We start from the raw sequence: 24,344 nt of genomic DNA, 5'->3' as shown, positions 1-24,344 counted from the left end.
CACTTGAATATTCCTATCCAGAAACACAGACTCTCTTTTCAGGTCTTTCCCCAGCTGCCCACCCTTTGGTGAAATTTTATAGTTTTTCTTCACTTATGTCTTGTAAATTTCTTAAGGCTTATTTGTTGCTACTGTGGAATAGGGTCTTTTTAAAATTACATTTTTTAAGTAGATACTATTGGTGCATAGGAGTGCTATTGGATTTTGAACCTGGCCACTCTGCTGAATCAATGTAGAGGTCTAATAATTTTCTCTTCGATTTTCCAGGAAGATAATCATATTGGGCTTCCCTGGTGGCGCAGTGGTTAAGAATCTGTCTGCTAATGCAGGGGACACGGGTTCGATCCCTACTCTGGGAGGACCCCACATGCCGCAGAGCAACTAGGCCCTTGAGCCACAACTACTGAGCCTGTGCGTCTGGAGCCTGTGCTCCACAACAAGAGAGGCCGCGATAGTGAGAGGCCTGCGCACCATGATGAAGAGTGGTCCCCACTTGCCACAACTAGAGAAAGCCCTCGCACAGAAACGAACACACAGCACAGCAAAAATAAATTAATTAATTAATAAACTCCTACTCCCAACATCTAAAAAAAAAAAGATAATCATATTATCAAGAAATATTATAATCTTTTCTTTCCCACTATTTATTATTTTATTTATCTTTCTTATCTTATTGCATTATCTAGAATCTATAGAAGAGTATTAAATGGTGATGGTGTTATTAGGCATATCTATTCTTTTTCTGACTCCAGTTGGAATACTTTCATGTTTCACTATTAAATATGAATATGTGTTTTACTTTATATGTTTTGTGGAGGTATTTTAACATAATCTATACATATAACATTTATACAGTAGTCCTCCCTTATCCGCGGTGGATATGTTCAAAAACCCCAGTGGATACCTGAAACCATGAATAGTACTGAACCGTACATATACTATGTTTTTTCTACCCATACATAGCAATGATAATATTTAATTCATAAATTAGGCACAGTAAGAGAGTATTCAAATTGCCAGCATCACTACTCCTGAACTTTGTGTCTATTATTAAATAAAATAAGGTTTACTTGAATACAATCCCTGTGATACAGATAAGCGAGATGGCTACTAAGTGACTAACGAACAGGTAGTGTATATAGCGTGGATATGCTGGACAAAGGGATGATTCATGTCCTGGGCAGAATAGAGTGGGACAGCACAAGATTTCATCGTGCTACTCAGAACAGCATGCAATTTAAAATTTATAAATTGTTTATTTCTGGAATTTTTCATTTAATACTTTTGGACTGCAGTTGACTGCAGGTAACTGAAACTATGGAAAGCAAAACTGTGGACAAGTGGGGACTACTGTATATGCACAATAATGGTAACACTATTTCCTTCCATTTCTTAGGTTATTAATTATGACTTTAAATCAGAAGAACTGATTATGTTATTAATCCATTTCCAATATCTATTGATATATATACTATATATAATAAGTATAATAAGTTTTTTAATGTTAAAAATTATTTTATTATATGTAAAACCTGGGTAATTTTATGTTTTCATTTAATATTAGTTCAGTATATTATTTAGAAAGTCTATAGCTCTCCTTCTTTTGTATTAAAAAAATGTCAGGCTTGGATTTCATTAATGCTGGTCTTAACAAAATAAATTTGGAAGTGCTTTGTCTTTTTCTTTTTAAAAATTCAGTACTAGTTTAACATAACAGAAATTGGAAGTCCTTATAGGCCTAATAGAACTGTATTGGTTTAGTATCTCTCTGGTGGTAGATTTTTGACAACTTTGTCAATTTTTTATATAATTATTTAGTCTATTCATGTTTCCTACAACTTTTTGAATCAATTTTTATAACTTACACTCTCCTAGAAAATAAAGAGAAAAGTTTAACTTTCATTATTTATAATGTGCCTACAAATAAAAGAGACAGATAACTCATTTAAAAATAAGCAAATGCCAACTCTGCATAATTAATAGAAAAAAATTCAAAAGGCCAATTAATGTATGCTTTAACTCCACCCCATTTGGGGTAATCATATAGTCCTGTTTCCCCAGGAAAGGCCTGGTTATATGTGCTCTTCCAGTAAAATTATGACTAGTGTCATAAAGAGTCTTAAAAGTTTCCACTTTGGACAATACATTATTATGTGGACCCTAATTATAACAAATGAGATAAAAGTTTAAACAATAGTGAGTATTTTATTATTTATTTTTTGCCAATAAGATTAGCAAACATTAAAAAGATTTATAATATTCATTGCTGGAAGGGGTATGTTGAAACAGAGGAATATTTGTAGAAGAGATAACTGGTACCCTCCTTTTGGGTTATAAATTTGGCACTATCTATTAAAATTTTAATTGTGCACATCATTGGACCTAGCTATTGGACTTCTGGGATCTTACTTTATGGAAAAACTGATGCTAGTGTACAAACACACGTATGGCCAATGTTGTATGGGCTGTTGACTAAATACATAAAGGTGCACCCAGAGAATGAGCTATTATGTATATGTTTAAAACAATGAGGCAGCCATATATAATGGAATGGAAAGATTTCCATAATACATTAAAAGAAAAAATAAGATGCAGAATGATAATACAGTTTTTTTGTTTGTTTGTTTTTTAGGAAAGGGTTTAATATTACATGGATTCAGAGGAAAATAAAGAGATCTGGAGAAAAAGAAGGGCTATTTCATAAAGAAGGGGATCAGGGGAAGTTTCAGAGTGAATTGGCAGGAAAAAAGGGACGACGGCTGTCCTGGCCCACGAACTGGTGTGAACAAAGGCAAAAGGGCAGAAAATTGAATTGGAGGCTGGGAGTTTAGTTGGTTTAGAGTTTGCCATAGAGGTTAAAACTAAAAGTTCAAGGACCAAGGTACCACTGGCTGAAGGCTTTCATTGCCCACCCTGGCTTTGCTGTCTCTTTCGGGACCTGGCCAAGGACGGGGTGCCGTCATGGAGTTGACGTCCCCATAACAAGGACAGAAAGGTTTGACGCAAGGAGGCTGATAAAAGAAATGTTCACATATTGAGATATAGGGAAGTCATTCTGCCTTATACATGAGTTTAATTTTATGCTAACTAAAATAGCCTGTTGGGGCCTATCAAACATACATTATACATCTGCTTTAATTATTAAAGAAAAAGGGCACATTGACCAAAAGTAAAGAACGTCCATGTTAAAAATAAAGATTAAAAATGCCCCTTTTCCTGGGATACCAGTGCTGGTCCTCCTTTGATGATAAGACTCCCTTCCCACATGTCAAGGCCATGCTGACTCACTGTGTATGTCCTGTTGTTTTTGTTGTTTTGAAACCCTGAAGAAATGTAACCCTGGCTTTTTTTTTTTTTTTTTTTTTTTAAATAAGTTTATCTTTGGCTGCGTTGGGTCTTCGTTGCTGCGTGCAGGCTTTCTCTAGTTGCGGCGATCGGGGGCTGATGGTACAGTTTTAACTGACATTTGGTAAAATATACACATGTATAATTTGTTTTTCTATGCTTAGATAAAAGTTTGAAAATATATACACCAAATTTAACACCTATTATCATGAGGGTTCAGATGAACAGAAGCTGAAATCAGAAAATTCAATATAGGTTTTGTTAAAAGGTTAGGGAAAAAATCATTTTGAAAAAGCAGCATATTTATCAATGATCCTGAGATTCTATATATGTGCGTAGGAAACAGAAAAATCTGCTTCTGGCTTGGTAACAAACATCAAAGAATAAGTCTTTGGTTCAACTAGAACTGATGTTTCTTCTGGTTGGAAGCATGACCATTTTTCCTGTCAGAAAACGTCATAAATATATAAAAGCTTTTTGAATTCTGAAGAGATGGGAACACTAGACCTCAACGTATGTAGTTATTATTTTTATATATTTTTGTATATTTCTGTAAGAATACTTCTGTAACAGTCTTAGAATCTTAAGGCAGTAAGGGAATTCATCTTGTCAAGTCCCTAATATTTTTTCAGTGATAAAAGAAAGTTTCATCTGTTTTTCCAAAGAATATATGCTTTGCATCTTATACATAATAATCCAGAGAAGAGAAAAAGAAAGTTACCCAACAAATATTTTGAGGAATATATAATCATAATACCTGCACCATTCAAGGACAATGTAAAAAAAATTGTAGTTCAATCTCCTACACTAGTCTGCATGAAAAAATTAAAATACGAAAATATTACCAAATAAAATCAAGCAGGGCTTCCCTGGTGGTGCAGTGGTTGAGAGTCCGCCTGCCGATGCAGGGGACGCGGGTTTGTGCCCCCTTCCGGGAGGATCCCACATGCCGCGGAGCGGCTGGGCCCGTGAGCCATGGCCGCTGAGCCTGCGCGCGTCCGGAGCCTGTGCTCCGCAGCGGGAGAGGCCACAACAGTGAGAGGCCCACGTACCGCAAAAAAAAAAAAAAAAAAAAAAAGATTAAAAAAGAAAATCAAACAGTGAGAGACAGACTCAAGAATAAAGAACTTCAAATCTATAAGGAAAACAAACTACTCAGTGTAAAATTGAGTAAATTTCTTTATGTGCAGTTCCCAGAAAAGAAAATGCAAATGGAACAATATCATAAAAAGATGCTTAAATTCATTATGAACACAAAAATTAAAATCAATTATAATAAAATAATATTCATACCTATCACATTGATGAGGATAAAAACTTTAAAAAAACAGAGTGTTAGTGAGAATGTGAGGAAAGAAGATTTCTCATACATTGCTGTGGGAGTGTGAACTGTTAAAATTATATTGGAGAAAAATTTAGGATATTCAGTAAAGGTGCATATAATCTACAACCACGAAATTCTTGCCCAGGAATATATGCCAAAGAGTCTCTAGGGTATGTGTATATCAATGTCCTTATTTCACAGATAAAGGAAAGCAAACCTTAGCTTCTTCTACTATTAAATAAATTAATATATGAAAATCGTTTATGTGCCTCGTACATACTAAGCCGTCTACTAAGTATATATCATCATCATCAGGAAAAATCAGCTGTAGGTGAAATTCCCTAAATTGATCGATATCATCGATATTGACAACAAAATATTTTAGGTGCTCCATCATTTCATCCCTGGAAGGGTATTCCAACAGCTGAAGAAAAAACCTGCCAAGTTTTGACCAGAATAGGAAGTTTGGAGGGCATTCTGTCGTCCCCCACCTAGAGCCGTGCTTTTTTCCAAAGTAACAGTGTGGCTTTTCTTTTTAAAAATAATTTTTTTAAAAAATTAAGATTCTATTTTCTAGAATATTTTTAGGTTACAGCAAAATTGAGAGGAGGTTACAGAAATTTCCCATATATGCCCTGCCCCTACACATGCACAGCCTCCCTGGTTACCACATCTTCACCAGAATGATCATTTGCTACAATTGATGAACCTATATTGACACACCACTATCACCCAAACTTCATAGTTTCCATTACGGTTCACTCTTGGTGTTATTCATTCTATGGGTTTGGAGACATGTATCCACCATTATGGTATCATATAGGGCATTTTCAATGCCCTAAAAATCCTCTGTTCTCTGCCTTTCATCCCGCTTCTCCCCAACTCATTTAGTGGCAACCACTGATCTTTTTACTGCCTTCACAGTTTGGCCTTTTCCAGAAGGTCACATAATTGGAATCACAGAGTATGTAACCTTTTCAGATTGGCTTCTTTCACTTAATAATGTGCATTTAAGTTTCCTCCATGTCTTTTCTTGGTTTGATGGCTCATTTCTTTTTAGCACTGAATAATATTTAATTGTCTGGATGTACCACCGTTTGTTTATACATTCACCTACTGAAGGACATCTTGTAGCTTCCCAGTTTTGGTAATTCGGAATAAGGCTACTATAAATATCTGTGTAGATTTTTGCATGGACATAAGTTTTCGGCTCCTTTGGATAAGTACCAAGGAGTTCAATTGCTGGATTATATGGTAGGAGTATGTTTAATTTTGTAAGAAACTGTCCAGCTATCTTCCATTGTTGCTGTACAATTTTGCATTCCCAGTAGCAATGAATGAGAGCTTCTGTTGCTCCCCTTCCCCACCAGCATTTGGCGGTGTCCGTGTTCTGGATTTTGGCCATTTGGGTAGGTGCGTAGTGATACCTCAGTGTTGTTTCCAGTGTGGCCATTAGAGGAGGTGAGGACAGCACTCTAATCCTTGTACGACGCTCTCCCCTCCCCCACCCAGGCGCTGCCTCCCCAGACTGTTTTTCCGTAGTTCCCTGACAGTTTCTCAGGGCTCTAAGCTTCAAATTCTGCCTAAAGGGGAAGCAGTACGGAAAGCGTAGGGTAGGATCTGAAATCCACCCGAAACGTCAGGCTGAGGGAAGTTACTCCTGGAAAGGTTTCTCAGGTGCTACTCAGGGGCCAGGCAACTTTCTGCCTTGACTCTCCAGAAGACTTTAGTAAGTGATACCACAAGCGGCAGAACAAAGGAAGGAGGTGCCCAGATGATAGCCTACTCCTGGTGCGTGAGGCTCACTCTATTTTATTTTATTCTACTTTTGGTGGCCAGACGCCAGTAGGAATCACTAGCTCCTTGAAACCAACGGCCCCAGGATTTTCGTTTGAAGCTTTCACTACCATGAACACATCTGGCAGGTGGTGGATCCTCAAAGACAGGGCCCTGGAGGTTTCCTTTAAACGCAGAGATCTGCGACAAAGGTTGCCTGGGGCAGGTGTAAGACACAGATGGCTGGAGGGAGAGGAGCAGAAACCAGCTTAAACAGGAAAAGCAATCCTGATATGTTTAGGAAAGTTGATCTGGTGTGTTAACTGGAGTTTCAGGAAAAATCTGAAAGCTACTGGTTTACAACAGGAGTCCGACAAAGAGGTGTCCGGGCTCGGGAACCTCCTAGGGGATCGAAATGGATACACGGGTATTTGTCTCCAAAAAAACTTTAAAAGTCGAGAGTCTAGTCTCCAGCATGCGCGAGGCCTGCCTTCCGCAGAGCCGGGGTCCGAGCCTCTCAGCTACCTCAAAAACCCGGAGAAGGCAAATCCAGTCAGGCCCTGGAGTGCCCGGGGGGGGTGGGGGTGGGCTCCGGCCGCCTGCACACTGGGCATGCGCAGGGGGTGGACCGCCAGGTCGGCTTTGGGAGCCGTGACGAGTCCGGAAGCGCCTGCGGGCGCCCCTCCAAACGAGAACTAGTTTTGTTTCGCTTCCCTCGGACGGGAGCCCGTCGGAGAGAACCCCCGGCAGGGCCAACCCGACGCTCGGCAGCACCGCAGCAATGTCCAGCAACAGCTTCGCTTACAGTGAGCAGTCCGGAGGAGGGGAGGCGGCGGAGCTGGGTCAGGAGGCGACCTCAACCATTTCCCCCTCCGGCGCCTTCGGCCTCTTTAGCAGCGATATGAAGAAGTGAGGAGAAAGGTTTGGGGTGTGGGGACGGGACTAGGGAGCTGGTGCCCGGGAGGAGCGGGCACCGAGATGGGGCTCCCGGGAGAGGGGTGGGGTCGCGCTAAGACCGCCCCGGAGCCGAGCGGTAACGTTTCCCGCAGCTGGATCAGTTGGGACTGGTGGGAGTGGTTGGGAGCTTGGGATGAGTGTGTGGAGGGGAGTCTCTAGTAGTTTTCAAACTTCAGTGAAAAAAGAACCATTTGGAGCCCTTTAGGTGCTATCCCCAAAAACTCTGAATTGGTCTGGGTTGGGGCACAGGCATCTGAATTTTGAACAAACGCTTCAAGCTAATTTAATGTTTGCTTGATCACACCTGGAGAAATTCGCTCACTAGCGTGGAAGGGGTGTTTGGGGAGTTGAGAAGGAACGTGAGAGTGTGGCTAATGGGAAACTGTTCTGTGACCCTCGAATGCAGGAGCTAGGAGGTGTTTTAGACGCTTTATGAAGGGACAAGCTGGTTTATACAGACGTTAATGTTCTCGGGCAACGTCCTTTGCACTACAGACAAAAAAAAAAAAAAACCACCCAAAACCCCTAAAACAAAAAACAAAACCAAAAAACCACCCCAATCCCAAACACAGTAATAAGCATATGAGTAGAGCATATTTAGTGTTACTCTGAGCAAGTGGTAAAATTTTACAAATTAATAGTGTGAATTTAAAAAATGAACACTAAACATTGTATACTTGGTTTTTTGAAAAGTTATTAAGAGTAAAAAAAAGAATTATTCAGAGTATTTTAAGTACCACCGAAAAGGGAAAGAACCCCCCCACCGCACTGATTTTTTTGGGGGGGCGAAGGAATGGTTTTAAACTTACAGAATTCTGGTAACTTTGTATTTTATTGTAATCATTTTTACGTTTTTTTTTTTTTTTAATCTCAGTGCTAACTAAACACTATGGTCACATAATAGGCTGACACTAGATTTATGCTAAATTAAGGTAAAGTAGCTGTGCTGGTGGCTTTGCGGTGTCAGAAAGATAAATTAAAATTTAATTTAAATTTATTTTAAAAGACATTCTGGAAAGTGCTAGTAGTTGAAATTGGGATTACATTTTCACTGTATTAAGCTAACTGAAATCCTGTATGGAGTGTGTGAAATAGAGTTTTTGGTTTGTTTATTTGTTTGTTTCCTTATTCGCAGGTTAGAAAAGTTTAAAAGTAATAGAACTAATTTTTCATTTTTCATTCTGTGTATTTAGATGATAGATTGTTCCAACAAGGAGCTTGTTGCAGCTCTGCTGTTCTATTAGCAGATGTTTCAACTGTTGAATTAACGTATAAGTCTATAGAGGCCTGTTTCGCACGTGATATGCTTACAATTGATTTACTTTTATGTTTTGTGAACTTCTAAGATGTTTTTCTTTTAGAGCCTTTCATTTCCTATTTTGTCAGATTTGGGCCTGATTTGGAAAAAAAAAATGGTGTGGCTTTGACTATGACCAGTGCTGTTGAGGTGCCTGAGCAAGTTGGATTTAAAATAAAAATAGCTAACATTTATAGAGTGCTTGTGCACACTACTTTACATTTATTATTTCATTTGGTCCTCCTAACAACCCTTTGGCTGAGTGTGAGTATGGCTTATGGGAAACTATTCTGTGATGCTCAAGTGTCACAGAGGATCAAGGAGCAACCCAAAGCTACTTCTTTGATCCCACTTTGCGGATGAGAAAATTGGAGCACAAGTGGTTAATTTGCCCAAGATCACAAAGCTAGAACCACTGCACTGCCTGAATTTGAGCTCAATCTAATCTTGGAGCCCATTCTCTTGAGCACTTGGATATGCTGCTTACTACTTGATGAAGTTTATTGTGCTTTTGTTAGAGAATGCATACAACTCATTAAAAGTTTAAAACTTTGAATAGTAGTTGTAGACAGTTTCTGACCTTGAGGCTTTCAGGAGTTAGAAACATTTTGGCCATTGAATTGCAGCCTAATGGGGTTGTACAGAAACAAGGAGACCTGTTCTGGAAGTGGTCACTTAATCTCTCTTGAGCTTGCATTCTCCCATTTATTAAAGGGTGATATTTCTTGCCTTTTTTAAAACCCAAATGACAAAATTTGTATAAAAAACTTAAAGCTTACCCTGTTCCTCTGCTCTAATTTATTTTTTTATCGAAGTATAATTGACATGTAATGTATTAGTTTCAGGTGTACAACGTAGGTAGGTATTCAGTAGGTATTTTTATATATTGAGAAAGGATCACCACAAGAAGGCTACTTAACATCCGTCACCACACTTAATTACAATTTTTTTTCCTGTGACGAGGACTTTCAAGAGTCACTTTTTTAGCAGCTTTCAAATAAACAGTACAGTATTATTAACTGTAGTCAGCATGCTGTACATTACATCCCCCTGACTTATTTATTTTATAACTGGAACTTTGTGCCTTTGACTCTCTTCACCCATTTCACCCACACCCTCTGCTCTCATTTTCTTTTTTTTTTTTAATTAATTAATTTATTTTTAAATTTTTGGCTGCCTTGGGTCTTCGTTGCTGTGCGCGGGCTTTCTCTAGTTGCGGTGAGTGGAGGCTACTCTTCATTGCGGTGCGCAGGCTTCTCATTGCAGTGGCTTCTCTTGTTGCAGAGCACGGGTTCTAGGTGCGTGGGCTTCAGTAGTTGTGGCATGCGGGCTCAGTAGTTGTGGCACACGAGTTCTAGAGCGCAGGCTCAGTAATTGTGGTGCATGTCTGCTCTCATTTTCGATGATTTATCAACACTTTGAAATCGTTTCAGGTTTGCAAAAAAGTTGCAGGAATACTGCAGAGAACTACTCCTGAGGCACACTCACCAATTTAAAAAAATTGCTGCATTGCTTTATTTATTTCTCCATACACACGCAGACACACACATTCCATATTATTATCTCTTCTGATACATCTGAGAATAGGTTGTATACATCATGTCTCTTTATCTTCATACCTCAGTGTGTATTTTTTTAAGAACTGCAGTACTTTTATAACTGTAGTACTGTTATATTCAGGAAATTTAACATTAATACAATCTACAGTCTGTAATCCCCGTGTTGTCATTTGTTCCAATAAATAATTTTAATTTTTTTAAACATTTTTTTCTCTGGTACAGAATCCAGTCCAGGATCATGTATTTCACTTAGTTCTCATATCTCTTTAATCTCCTTTAATCTGGAATAGTTCCTTAGCCTTTGTCTTTCACTACCTTGACACTTTTGAAGAATACAAGCCAATTACTTTATAGCATGTTAATCAACTTGTCTTTGCTGGTTCATACATACATTCATGTTATATATCCCAGGCTATACAGTACTACCTTCTTAGACTATTGTGTCGGGAGGCATAGGATGCCCATCTTCATGATGTTAATTTTCCCAGGTAAAGGGTTGTCCATTATTTATTTATTTTCCAATAATCTATCTATGCGGGGTCAGTTGGAGACCATGCAGATGTTTTGCTCTTCATCAGATTCACCATCCCCTATATTTAGCAACCATCAATGAATCTGTTCAACCAGTCTTTACCACAGTGTCTGCAAAGTGGTGATGTTCTAACTCTTTCCACTCTTCTGTTCTTTGGCCGCTTATCCTAAAGCTCTATGTCCTTTTGATCCTTCACTAACCATCTCAAGGATGCCTAATCACTTCCTAGTCACAGGATTATTGATGATTTTTGTTTTCTGAATTTAATCCTATTTATCAATCTTATTTATTCCCTTCCCTTTTAAATAGAACTAAAGTTAGGGAGCTTTAAATGGTTTTACGAAAGCAGATTTTATACATCATTTATTGGTTAATCAAGCCTGTGTATTAGATGATTGGTGTCAAGATTTGCAATTTAGTTATTTAAAAATTTAAAGAATTAATTTTTTGTAATCGTTAACTTTGAGACTATTGTAAACTTTTATTGCTTTTAGTTTTTTCCTCAATTAATTTTCTTTTGTCTTAAACTCTTATCTTAACCAATTTGGCTGTGTGTGTATAATTTTAAAATTAATTTTAATATTTTTATTTCTGGATTAAACATTTAATTAGGAATTAATTTCTAGAAGGAAACAGACAATACTAATTAATTTTTTTTAACAATGGTAAAACTACTAAATTTCCAAATCTCTTTTCTTTTGAGAACATCACAGTGTATTAGAAAGAGCATTGGACCTAGAGTGAGAAGGCCTGGATTTAAGTTGATGTTTTCCACCTGTAGTAATGTTTCCTTGTTCAAGTTGCTTGATCTCTTCAAACTTCAGTGTCCTCATTTCTAGAGAGGACTTGCCTATTTTGTGAGTTTTTCATAAGATGGTATAGTTGAAAATGATTTCTAAGCTAGAATATTAACTAACACTATTTAGAAAAGTTGTTGAAAGCTTTGCTGAGGTGGTGATGTTTTAGGTCATAAAGCCTGGGAAGATTTTTGCCAGGTGGAGAACAGGGGGAGTTCTTCAGGCAGAGTATACCGAAACCAGGACAGTTGCAAAAAAAAAAAAAAAAAGCACATTTAGATGAAATATAGATTATAGATCAGCATTTAGAATTGTGGGTAGTAATTAAAGCATGGGAATGGATGAAATCACCCAGGGAGAATTTTTCTGGTGAGGAGACAAGGCAGTTTAGACAAATCGCTAGGGAACACCAACATTTAAGGTGTGAATGGAAGAACTAGCTAAAGAGTGCTCAGAGGGGTAGGAAACCAGAGGAAGCTGAGAGGAAAGTTGGTTAGAGGAAATGGTCAACTATGTTAGGAATTGCAGAGAGAGGGCAAATAGAATGAAGGCTGAAAAGAGGCCATTGAATTTAACAATGAATAGGTAACCAAGGTAGCAGTTTTAGTCCCTGCTGATATTGGGGTGGACTTTTCATTTGTTTAGATTCACAGAGCTAATTTAGACCCAAATAAGAGCTGCATACTTTTGTGTTGTACTACATCATGTAGTAGTATGATATAATCAATACTACATCAGTGTATTTGCATTGCAAATGATAAGGCCTAGCTTACTTTTTTAACTTAAATTTTATTTATTGTCAGCTTGATATCAGCCATGAAAATTACATTACATATAACTTACATTACATATAACCCTTTAACCTTTAATATCAGTATTTCTCAGTGGAATCCACTAGGAATTTTACAATGGGGCTCTAGTTTGCATATAATTACAGCAAATCTAACTTACATCCACTGCTTTTTCTCCCTTTCAAGAGGGCATATAGAAATGTATCTGAATGAGAGCAACCTTCTTAAAGGGATGTTTTTGAGTTAACTTTATCTTTAAAATTTATTTATTTATTTATTTATTTTTGGCTGTGTTGGGTCTTCGTTGCTGCACACTGGCTTTCTCTAGTTGCAACGAGCGGGGGCTACTCTTCGTTGCGGTGCACAGGCTTCTCACTGTGCTGGCTTCTCTTGTTGCGGAGCACAGGCTCTAGGCACACAGGCTTCAGTAGTTGTGGCATGTGGGCTCTAGAGCGCAGGCTCAGTAGTTGTGGCACACGGGCTTAGTTGCATCGCGGCATGTGGGATCTTCCTGGACCAGGACTCGAACCTGTGTCCCCTGCATTGGCAGGCGGATTCTTAAGCACTGCGCCACCAGGGAAGCCCCAACTTAACTTTATTAAAAGTAAAGATCAACCAGTCCTGTCGACCAAGAAAATGCAGAAGGCTGCAAATAAAATAATTTATTTGGGGTCTTAAGAATTGCAGTTCGAGACTGTACAGGGGAAGAGAGTCAGAGGCTTATAAAGATGAAAGCTACAAGGTTATTAAGTTGTCTGTCAAGAATTATGGTTGACCATGACGCAAGGAAGTATTTGTCCTTAAGGAACAGGCTGTCACGAGTTATTTTAGGGTAAGGGTCGGTTAAATATTTTGAGTTTCTGGAACATTGGGCAGATATTCTGGATACCTACATTAAGATAGTAAGTGGTCAAAGTTCAGATTCCATCCAGGCTGAGTCGTCCATAAGTCATACTTCCTCAGTGGCCTCCTGGCTTCATTTTAGAGAGCTGTCAGCAGTACCGACTTCATTTTGATTTTCCTTTTACAGCCCCAGTTGTCAGTACCTTATTAATAGTAACACATTATTTTGTATAGTTTTGTTTGTTTTTGCATTTCTTCCAGTTTTATTGAGATATAATTATATACAGCACTGTATAATATACAGCATATAAGTTTAAGGTGTACAGCATAATGATTTGACTTACATACATCATGAAATGATTACCACTGTAAGTTTAGTGAACATCCGTCATCTCACATAGATACAACATTAAAGAAATAGCAGAAAATTTTTTTTTCCTTCTGATAAGAACTCTTAGGATTTGCTTTAAAATTTTCACATATAAAGTATAGCAGTGTTAGTTATATTCATCATGTTCTATAGTACATCCCCAGTTATAAGATAAAGTACTTACTTATAACTGGAAGTTTCTACCTTTGACTACCTTCATCCAATTCCCCCGCCCCCCAACCTTCCTGCCTCTGGTAACCACAATTCTGATCTCTTTTTCTGTAAGTTTGTTTGTTTTTGATGAATAATTGACCTATAACACTATGTTAGTTCCTGGTACATAACATAGTGATTCAATACTTCTATACATTTCCAAATGATCGCTATAATAAGTCTAGCTGTTATCTCTTGCCATACAAAGATACTACATAATTATTGACTGTATTCTCCACACTGTACATTTCATACATGTGACTCATCTTTTTGTAACTGAAGTTTATACACCTATCCCCTCCTTCTCCTGCAACCACCTGTTCTCTGTATCTGTGATCTGTTTCTGTTTAGTTATGTTTGTTCATTTGTTTTTTAGATTCTGCATATGTCTTTCTCTGTCTGACTTATATCCCTTGGCATAATATTCTCTGGTTATTACATGTTGTAGAAAATGGCGAGATTTCATTCTTTTTTATAAATGAGTAATCTGTTGTGTGTGTGTGTGTCTGTCTGTATACACATACTATGTTTTCTTTATCCATTCATCTGTCAGTGGACACTTAGGTTGCTTCCATATCTTGGCTATTGTAAATAATGCTGCAATGAACTTATGTTGCATATATCTTTTCAAATTAGTGTTTTGTTTTCTTTGGATAAATACCCAGGAGTGGAATTGCTAGATCATATGATAATTCCATTTTTAATATTTTGAGGAACCACCATACATTTATGGCTGCTGCAATTTACAATCCCATCAACAGTGTACAGTGGTTCCCTTTTCTCCACATCTTTGCCGTTTTTTGATTGAGTTGTTTGGTTTTTTGATACTGAATTGTATCAGCTGTTTATATATTTTGGATATTAATCCCTTGTCACATCATTTGCAAATATTTTCTCCCATCCTGTAGGTTGTCTCTTTGTTTTGTTGATGGTTTCCTTTGCTGTGCAAAAGCTTTTAAGTTTAATTAGGTCCCATTATTTATTTTTGCTTTTATTTCTTTTGCCTTAGGAGACAGACCCAAAAAAATATCATTATGATTTATGTCAAAGAGTGTTCTGCCTATGTTTTCGTCTAGAAGTTTTAGGGTTTCAGGTCTTACATCTAGGTCTTTAATCCATTTTGAGTTTATTTTTGTATATGCTGTGAGGTAATGTTCTAATCTCAGCTTTTACATGTAGCTGTCCAGTTTTCCCAGCTCCATTGTTGAAGAGGCTGTCTTTTCTACATTGTACCTTAAATTCTTGGTTGATATCAGCCTGTAAATAGGTGGGGCCCAGGCCCAGGGCGTCCTGGGGCTGGTGCTAGACTGCTGGTGAGTGGGCTGGGTCCTGACACAGCTGGCTGTAGGACCTCGGTGGTCCCAGGTCTGGTGCCCACCCGCTGGTTGATGAAGCCGGGTCCAGAGCTAGTGCTGGCCCGCTGGTGGGTGGGGTGGATGGGATTGGCTGGCTGCTGTACCCGGGGCTCTTGCTGGCCCACTGATGTGTAGGGCTGGGTATTGGGCCTTCTGGTAGACAGGGCTGGGTCCCAGGGAAGCTGGGGGTTCAGGGGTTTCTATGGCAGCTGGCCTGCTGATGGGTAGGACAGTGTCCCCCCCGCAGCTAGCTTGGTCTAGAGTGTCCCAGGACTGGTGCTGACTGGCTGGTGGGTGGGCTGGGTCCTGGCACTAACAAGCCTGAGGGAGAATTCCAAAATGACGCTTGCCAGCACCAGTATCCTTGGGAAATGAGCTCCCCAAAATGGCTGCCACCAGCATCTATGTCTCCAGGATACATCCCAGTTGCCTCTTGCCTCTCTGGGAAGCTTTCCAAGATTAGCAAGTTGGTCTGACCCAGGGTCCTTTCAAATTACTGCTTCTGCGCTGGGTCCTGGAGCATGTGAGATTTAGTATGTGCCCTTTTATGAGTGGAGTCTCTATTTCCCACAGTCCTCTGGCTCTCCCCAAAGTAAGCCCCACTCGTCTTCAAAGCCAAACATTCTGGGGGCTTGTCTTTCCGGTGCAGGACCCCTGGGCTGGGGAGCCTGATGTGGGGCTCAGAGCACTTGATCCTTGGGGAGAACCTCTGCAGTTGTAATTATCCTCCTGTGTTTGGGTCCTCTATCTGAGGCTTTGGGTCTTGACTATATTGTGGCTCTGCCCTTCCTCCCTATCTTTCTGTGGTTCCTTCTGTATATCTTAAGTTGTAGGAGCTCTTCTCTGCTAGTGTTCAGGTCATTCTCATCTGTAGTTGCTCTATAAATAGTTGTGATACTGGTGTGTCTGTAGGAGGATGTGAGCTCAGGATCTTCCTCCTCCACCATATTGGCCACTCTATAACACATTATTTTAGACATACTTTAAAGAGTCATTGTGTCTCCATATGAGGGTTTAAACTTTTTTTCCCCAATTTTTAGTTATAATATTTAATTTTAATTTTTTATTTATAATATTTAATTTTAATTAGGGTCTATACCATATTTAAAAATTTTTTCATGTAACAGTTTTATAGTTCCAGTTGTTCAAAGCTTGCTCTACTTTCTTTTTACTTTTCCTAGTAATTTCATTGATACCTTTATCTCATTAAGTCATTCTGTATTTTCATTTTGTAGTGACTCATTGAATATTTGTTGAATATTGTATAGAGGACTCTTTCTTTCACATACTCACCTAATATTACATGGTATAATTTATGTGAAGGTGCTTAGCAAAGTGTTTGGCTTATAATTTTGCATAATAAATGTTATAGGTCTTTTACTCAATTGAATGATTCAGATTCTACTAATATTTACTGTTTCTTTAGCCAGCGTAGTTAAAAAATAAAGCATGACTGGATTCCGTGGACCTTATACAGAAGGAAAATTTAGCCTGGTATTCCTATTAATGTATTATTGCATTACCCTGAAGTTAATTGTATATAGTTCCAAAACAGCCATTTTCTTTATGTCATTGCTTGAGTTTTTGTTGTGGTTAGGGTTATTGACTTAGAATTGTCACATAAGTGTTGAATGAATTTTACAATCAGGATTTTTGAAGTCTATACCATTCTTGAAAGGCATCTTTATTTATACCATCTTTAAGTTTATTTATATCATCTTAAAGGCATCTTTAACTATACCATAAGTATAGTTAATTCCTCTGTGTTTTCAGTAGAAATATAAATAATTATAAGATCTTTATCTTGCCTTTAAGAATTTAGTTGGTGAGATAAGGCTAATGTGAACTAATACAAGTAATACAAGTGTAAAATTAGTGTTAAATTGTGTAATAATTCTCAACTTTTCATACCTACCAAAAAGTATTTATTATAAGCCTTTATTTTTGTAAACAATGATTTACTGAAGAAAATGGACGTGCTGTAATTTCAAAATGTCAAACACATTTTAGTTTGAGATGCTGAAAATGTTGGAGTCCTGAGTTGTTAGCATATTATGAAGAGGCACAGGCTCCTCATTGTGAATTCCTTTCTCTCGTGCTCAGGGGTCCAGTGTGAAAATACACTCCATTAATGATTTCTATAGCATACCTTTGTCCTTGTCATCATCTTCAATTTCTGAAGATTAAATTCCCTTGATTCTAATAACTCCAGTTTTGGTAAGTGCTCTATCTTGTTAATTCTGCTTAGCTTTGGGAATTTATGGTCACTAGATCTAGTAATGGAGATGTAAACAATGTATTTGCCATGCTGTATATGGAAATTGGACCCTATTTTTTTTTTTTAATTTACAAAAGACATATAAAATATAAGCAATTTCAGTGTTTTATTTTATTTTATTTTGGCTGCACCGCGTGGTTTGCAGGACCTTAGTTCCCCAATCATGGGTTGAACCTGGACCACAGCAGTGAAAGTGCTAAGTCCTAACCACTGGACTGCCAGGAAACTCCCAATTTCAATGTTTTATTGATCTTTCACTAAGTAAATGTCATTTGTTCCAAGATGGCTGTTAACAAAAGAAGGAACTAGTTGTTTTTGTCTTCACATAAGTAAGACTGTTAGTTCTACAAAGGGCTGACTACACAGGTTAAGGATTGTCACTTTAGTGGTGCAGTAGGGTTCCTGTAATTTAATTCTTGAAACATACTTGAAATCAAATAAGATTTTACCACATTGAACAAAAAATTGATGAAATACTGCAGAGTCCTACTTTCCAACAGATTATAAGTGTTCCATTTTGTTTGCTTAGCTTGCATTTCTTCTTGGAGGAGAGTCACTTCTTTTTAAAAAAAAGGTTATTTATTTTATTTATTTATTTTTGGCTGCGTTGGGTCTTCGTTGCTGCATGCGGGCTTTCTCTAGTTGAGGCGAGCGGAGGTTACTCTTTGTTGCGGTGCACAGGCTTCTTATTGCAGCGGCTTCTCTTGTTGCGGAGCAGGGGCTCTAGGTGCTTGGGCTTCAGTAGTTGCAGCATGCGGGCTCATCAGTTGTGGCTCGCACGCCCTAGAGCGCAGGCTCAGTAGTAGTGGCTCGCGGGCTCCGTGGCATGTGGGATCTTCCCGGACCAGGGTTTGAACCTATGTCCCCTGCATTGGCAGGCGGATTCTTAACGACTGCGCCACCAGAGAAGTCCAGGAGAGTCACTTTTGACTTTTACAATTTATCTTAAACACTCAACCAAGAAAATATTCATCCCTTGATATAGGATATGTTATTTTAAGATCACTGGTTTTGTGAAATCCAAGGAGAAAATATGGAATACTTAAATTCAGGCCTTACCATTAGATCCCAAGATGTGAGATATTACTTCTAAAAATATTTAGAATTTAGGGTAACATTACTAGAACTGAATGAGTAAAACCAAAAAAATCAGACAGATGGTCAGTTGAAATGTTCTTTTTTACTGCAGAAAAGTTACAAATGCTCATGGAATGACAAATGTATTAAAGTGAAATAATTTGACAGTATTGCAATTGTGTATATAAATGAACTACTGCCAAAAACTAATTGCCTGCAGTCCAAATTCAAAATTTAAAGTGAAGAGCCCAGAGTAGAATATTCAAGAAGGAAATGATTTTCCTATATTTCACATTATTATGAATAACATTCTTTGGTTTGTGTACTTAAGGAAGACTTATTTAGCATGTCAGCTGGAAAGAGTTCATAGATCTACAAAAGTGAACAATTTATAGTCAATGTCTGCTTATTGATGGGCTGATTATTTGTACTGCTGATAGGAATTGACCTAATTAGAAGGCCAGTGTCTTATTTATTTTTTGCGGTACGTGGGCCTCTCACTATTGTGGCCTCTCCCGTTGCGGAGCACAGGCTCCAGACACGCAGGCTTAGCGGCCATGGCTCGTGGGCCCAGCCGCTCCGCGGCATGTGGGATCTTCCTGGACCGGGGCACGAACCCATGTCCCCTGCATCGGCAGGTGGACTCTCAACCACTGCGCCACCAGGGAAGCCCGAAGGCCAGTGTCTTTAATCCTGCAGCTGAGTGAGTTAACATGGCAGCTGGATAAGCGAGAGACTTATGAATAAGGCTGGTCCCAATATCATGGGTTGGCAGAGCTACACATCACCCAGCTTTACTCTAGAAATGGGTTAAAGTTTCTTAAAGCCTCGGTTAAGGATGTGGTCATGAAGAATGAGGGGGGAATTTAGTACTATGGGGGCAGAGAGGTAAGGTGTAGAGTGGAAGGTCCGGTGCCAGATTGTGTAGGGCCTTGTAAGGACTTTGGATTTTACTATGAGTGTAGAAAGAAGCCATTGGAAGGTTTTGAGCAGAATGGGCATTTAGAAGTCAGTCAGTAACTATTAAGTGCTTGTGGTGTGCCAGATGTATTTATGTTTTCAAAAAGTTTATGGTCTGTAGGATACTTGGGACCTGTTTATTCATTTATAATTTTATTTCTATAACTAAAAAAATACAGAAGTAACTTACTGATTTAACAAGTACAAGTGCCTTCTTATGCTAGGTACTATTCTTGATGCTGGGGATTAATCAATCAGTGGACAAAATGCCTGCATTCATGGAGCATATATTCCAACTGGAAGAAGATAGGTAATAAACAAATAGATGGTTGGTCATTTGATGACAAGGAGCGCTGTAGAGAAAAGTAAGGCAGGGAAAGAGGATAGAGAGTTAAGGTGGAGGTTGGGTTGAGTTTGAAATAGCAGGGTCAGGAAAAGATCCTTGACAGTACTACCTGGAGTGCCTGAGGGAGTGACATGCAGATGTCTGGGGAGAAGTATTCAGTCAAGAGGAATTACATGTGCTCAGGCCCTGAGGCAGGAGAGTTTCTGACCTGCGAGCATCACCAAAGAGGTCAGTGTGTCTGGATAGAGTGAATGAAGGAAAGAGGGGGGACTTAGCAGATGAGGAGGTCAGAGAGGTAAGGGCCAGATTGTGTAGGGCTTTGTGAATCATTTTAAGGACTTGGATTTTACTCTGTGTGAGAAGGGAAGCCATTGGAGGGTTTTGAACAGAGGAGTGAGATGATCCACCTTACGTTTTTAATGTATCACTTTGTCTCCTGAACTAGGAATAGACTGCAGATTTGAGGCAGGGAGACCAGCAAGGAGACCACCACAGTAACCCAGGCAAGAGAAGGGGATGACTAAATCAGACTGGTGGTAGTGGAGAGCAGTGGTTGGATTCTGGATATATTTTGAAAGTAGAGCCAATGAGATTTGCTGATGGTTTAGATGTGGTGTGTGAGGGAAAAAGATACCAAAGATGACACAAGGTTTTTCTGCCTAAACAGCTGGAAGTTTGGAATTGTTATCAAAATGAAGAAGATTGTGTAAAGAGGAATTTTTTAAAGGGGGAAGAGGTTCAAGAGCTTGAGCATGTTAAGTTTGAGATACCTATTAGGCATCCAAGAGGAGATATTAAATAGGCAGTTGGATATATGAGTTTGGAGCTTAGGGAGGAGTTAGGCTAGAGATATAAGTTTGGGAGCCATAGGGTTATAGAGGGTATTAAGTACCCTGATTGGGTGAGACATCAAGGGAGTGAATGTAGAAAGTGAAGAGGTCAGAGTACTAATCTCTGGGGCATTCCTGGAGCGTTTCTGTCAGATAGGGTCAAGTAAGGTGATTACAGTACTGACAAGTGGCTTTGGAATTTGTCACTTTGGAGGTCTTTGGTGACACTGACAAGCAGGTTAGGTGCAGTGGTGGGGCTGAAAGCCTGACTGGAGTGGGTTCAAGAGAGAAAGGAGAGGGACTTCCCTGGTGGTGCAGTAGATAGGAATCTGCCTGCCAATGCAGGGGACGTGGGTTCGATCCCTAAACCAGGAAGATCCTACATGCCGCAGAGCAACTAAGGCCGTGCGCCACAATTACTGAGCCTGCGCTCTAGAGCCCGGGTGCCACAACTACTGAAACCTGTGCGCCTAGAGCCCGTGCTCCGCAACAAGAGAAGCCACCGCAAGGAGAAGCCCACGCACCGCAACTAGAGAAAGCCCAGGCACAGGAATGAAGACCCAGTGCAGCCAAAAATAAATAAAATTAAATCTTAAAGAAAAAAAAAAAGAGAGAGAAAGGAGAGTTGTAGTTAGTATGTATTACTATATAGGGGAGCAAAGAAACGGAATAGTATCTGGAAGGGAATGTTAGGTTATGAAGAGGAAGGAATAAATTGATGATGCAACAGGGAAAAGATAATCACTGGACTGATTTCCCTCTTTCCTTATAGAAAATTTAGCAAATACAGATTAGTTAAATAACCCTAATTTTAATACCCATAGAGAATCAGTTAAAAAGATACAGGTCTTCCAGTCTTTTTTGCCTATATACTGTGTATTTTTAAAGCAAAGCTATAATACTTTTTTAGTGTAATATTGTAATTTGCTTTTTTCACTTACTAATATGTGGAGTCTGTTCATTTCTTAAAGTGATAGTCCTTTTAGGGGCAAATTGTAATTAAGCCACTATCTTGGAAGAACCACTAAACTATTAGAAAATAGTGTCTTGTTTTAAATAGTGTCTTGTATAGAGTGGGACTTTATTAATTACTAACTACAAGAACAAAGGGAATAACCTAACAAAAGGGTCAATACTAACGATGTTACATGTTAGCACTGACCAGGGCTTTCCACACATACCTGTATACACATGAGGCAGAGGGAATAGTGTATACCTTGGTTTAGAGCTGTGTTGTTCAATACCGTAGATACCAGCCAAAGGTAACTATTTAAATTTAAACTGATTGAAATAATTTTGGTTCCTGAGTCACACTAGCCACATTTTTATGTGCTGCTCAGTGTAGCTAGCAGTTAACATATTGGATAATGTGGATAAAGAATATTTCTTTCTGTCATCATAGAGCATTCTGTTGGACACTGCTGGTTTAGAGGCAAGGATTTAGGGCTTATTTAAAGAATAGGAAAAGTTCAGTATGGCTGGAGCACAGAGTTGGAGGGAAATTGGGACACGTGAAAGATGGTTGATAGTCAGGGTCCATATTATGAAGGGTCTTGTATACCATGCTCATAAATTTGAACTTATCATATGAACCTTATGAACTTATCATAAAGGTTTGCACAGTAAGAAGCTACCAAAGGATTTTAAGTAGAGGTACAATGTGGTGAGATTTATATTTTAGAAAGATCACTCTGGCTGCACCTAAGTGTTTGGAATGGTCAGCTATGTGAATGGTGGAAGTATTCTGTGATATTGGAAACCCAGAAGATAGAGCAAGTTTGGAGTGAGGAAAGAAAATGTTGAGTTCTGTTTTGGACCTGTTGAGTTTGATAGTTGGGTGTCCATTAAGCCATTAGATACATGGGTGTGGTACTCAGGAGATACCTAGGTTGGAGATATAGATTTGGGAGTCATCAATTGATAGATGATTTTGGAAGCCATTGAGGGGAAGTTGTGTGATATGTGAGGAGAAGGCCAAGGAGGAATCTTTGTACTAAGTTAACATTGAAGGGAGTGGGAGAATTGAACCTCACTTAAAAGACCAAGAAGAGAGAATGAAGTTTGGGGAAATGCTTGAAGTTCATTATACAAACAGAGCTTTTGCATTGTGCTTAAGATGGAGGAAGATGAGAGGTAAAGTTGTTTATTGTGGTTTGCTGAGGCAGTATGGCATAATGCTTAAGCACACCCACCCTGGAGCTACTCTGCCTGGGTATGAAAACTTGTTACAGAGTTAATAAGTGGCACTTGGGCAGGTTACTTTATCACTCTGCGCTTGGTTTCCTTATCAGAAAAATGGAGATGAGGATGATAATAGCACTTGCACTCACTGAAATATTGTGAGGATTAAAAGATTTAACATATGTAAACAGTTAACAGTGCCTGATACATAATAAGCACAATTATTATTAATACTATTTTGGCACCATTAAGATCATTTGAGCTTTTTAAAAGTTTTGTTTTTAATGTCCTTTCTCAACTTAAAAGTTTAGAATCATTGTTAATTTTCACATTAACCATTGCTTTATGTTTTTAATTTTCAAATTATCGTTAAATTTGACATTATTGTTTTTCTGAATTATATTTCACAAGTACTTGAAAATACAAAATCATATAGTATCTTTAATGTGTACTACATAAAAATAAATGAAGTTAATAAGCACTAGGCCACTTCTTCTGTGTGGTTATCAAGGATTTGGGAATAATGATTATAGATAGTATAAATGAAAAAATATATATTTGTTTTAAACTTTTTGCTTAACCATCAGTCTTGCTGATAGGTATCCTGTTGCTTTAAAGTTGTCTATTCTTTTTTTTTTTTTTTGGCGGTACACAGGCCTCTCACTGTTGTGGCCTCTCCCGTTGCGGAGCACAGGCTCCGGACGCGCAGGCTCAGCGGCCATGGCTCACGGGCCCAGCCGCTCTGCAGCATGTGGGATCTTCCCGGACCGGGGCACGAACCCGTGTCCCCAGCATCGGCAGGCGGACTCTCAACCACTGCGCCACCAGGGAAGCCTGAAGTTGTCTATTCTTAGAGAAGGAGTACAGTTTTCCTAAAAGAAGAGGGACTTACATATGTTTTGCTTTAACAGAAATTGAAGGAAGAGAGGGTTTCAGGAAGGAGTTAAGTGGTCAGCAGTGCCAGCTGCTGGTGAGTAGCCCAGTAAACTAAAGTCAGAGGTAGTGTTTCTTGGATTTACTGATAAGGCTGGTGATCGTGGCGGTAACAACAGTGTTAGGGAAAATCAGATTGCAGAGGATTGACAGGTGGGAGAGAAGTGAGTAAAGGAGGAGCACTTTTCCAAAGAACTTTGGCTTTCAGGGGGAGAAGATAAGGGCTGTTATGTAATTGAGAATGTATATTTGAGAATGTGAGGGAGCAATATACATAGTTGTCTGTGACTAAGGAATGGCACTTTTCATTAGATTTAATCAAATTCTGTCAAAAATTTCTTCTTGAGATATGTTTGTGATTACTGAAAAGGTCGCTGTAATATTGGCCCAGAATAATGTGAGCAGTCAGATAACAAAAGGAATACAAATGGCTACTGCAAACATCCTTTCTACTTTATTTTATGAGGAGGGTAGTTTTTGTTATATTTTTATTTGGCAGACAAAAAACTGGGCCACCCTAGGTCATTACCCAGAATTTTTGTTGAAATTTTACCTAGATCTTTATATCCAGAAGTCTGGA

General features: G+C 38.8%; 1 protein-coding gene across 3 annotated transcripts in view; it reads left to right on the top strand.

Annotated features, from left to right (window-relative positions):
- The first annotated feature begins 7,079 nt into the window (after positions 1-7,079).
- The window catches only part of AP3B1 (adaptor related protein complex 3 subunit beta 1), a 276,365-nt gene continuing 259,100 nt past the window's right edge, over positions 7,080-24,344 (top strand). The window contains exon 1 of one of the 3 annotated variants that reach the window (XM_089909046.1): positions 7,080-7,354. In XM_089909046.1, the coding sequence (XP_089765172.1) occupies positions 7,227-7,354 (128 nt within the window). In that variant the 5' untranslated portion in view covers positions 7,080-7,226. The remainder of the gene's footprint in view (positions 7,355-24,344) is intronic. The other 2 variants (XM_089909045.1, XM_022594378.3) reach the window with 2 other exon arrangements.

Source organism: Delphinapterus leucas, chromosome 3, assembly GCF_059928025.1.
Source record: "Delphinapterus leucas isolate spDelLeu-1000000601 "Yukka" chromosome 3, BTC_Dleu_Yukka2, whole genome shotgun sequence".
Lineage (NCBI taxonomy): Eukaryota > Metazoa > Chordata > Mammalia > Artiodactyla > Monodontidae > Delphinapterus > Delphinapterus leucas.
Note: the sequence above shows the minus strand (reverse complement) of the source record. Positions and strands in the feature narration are given on the sequence as shown.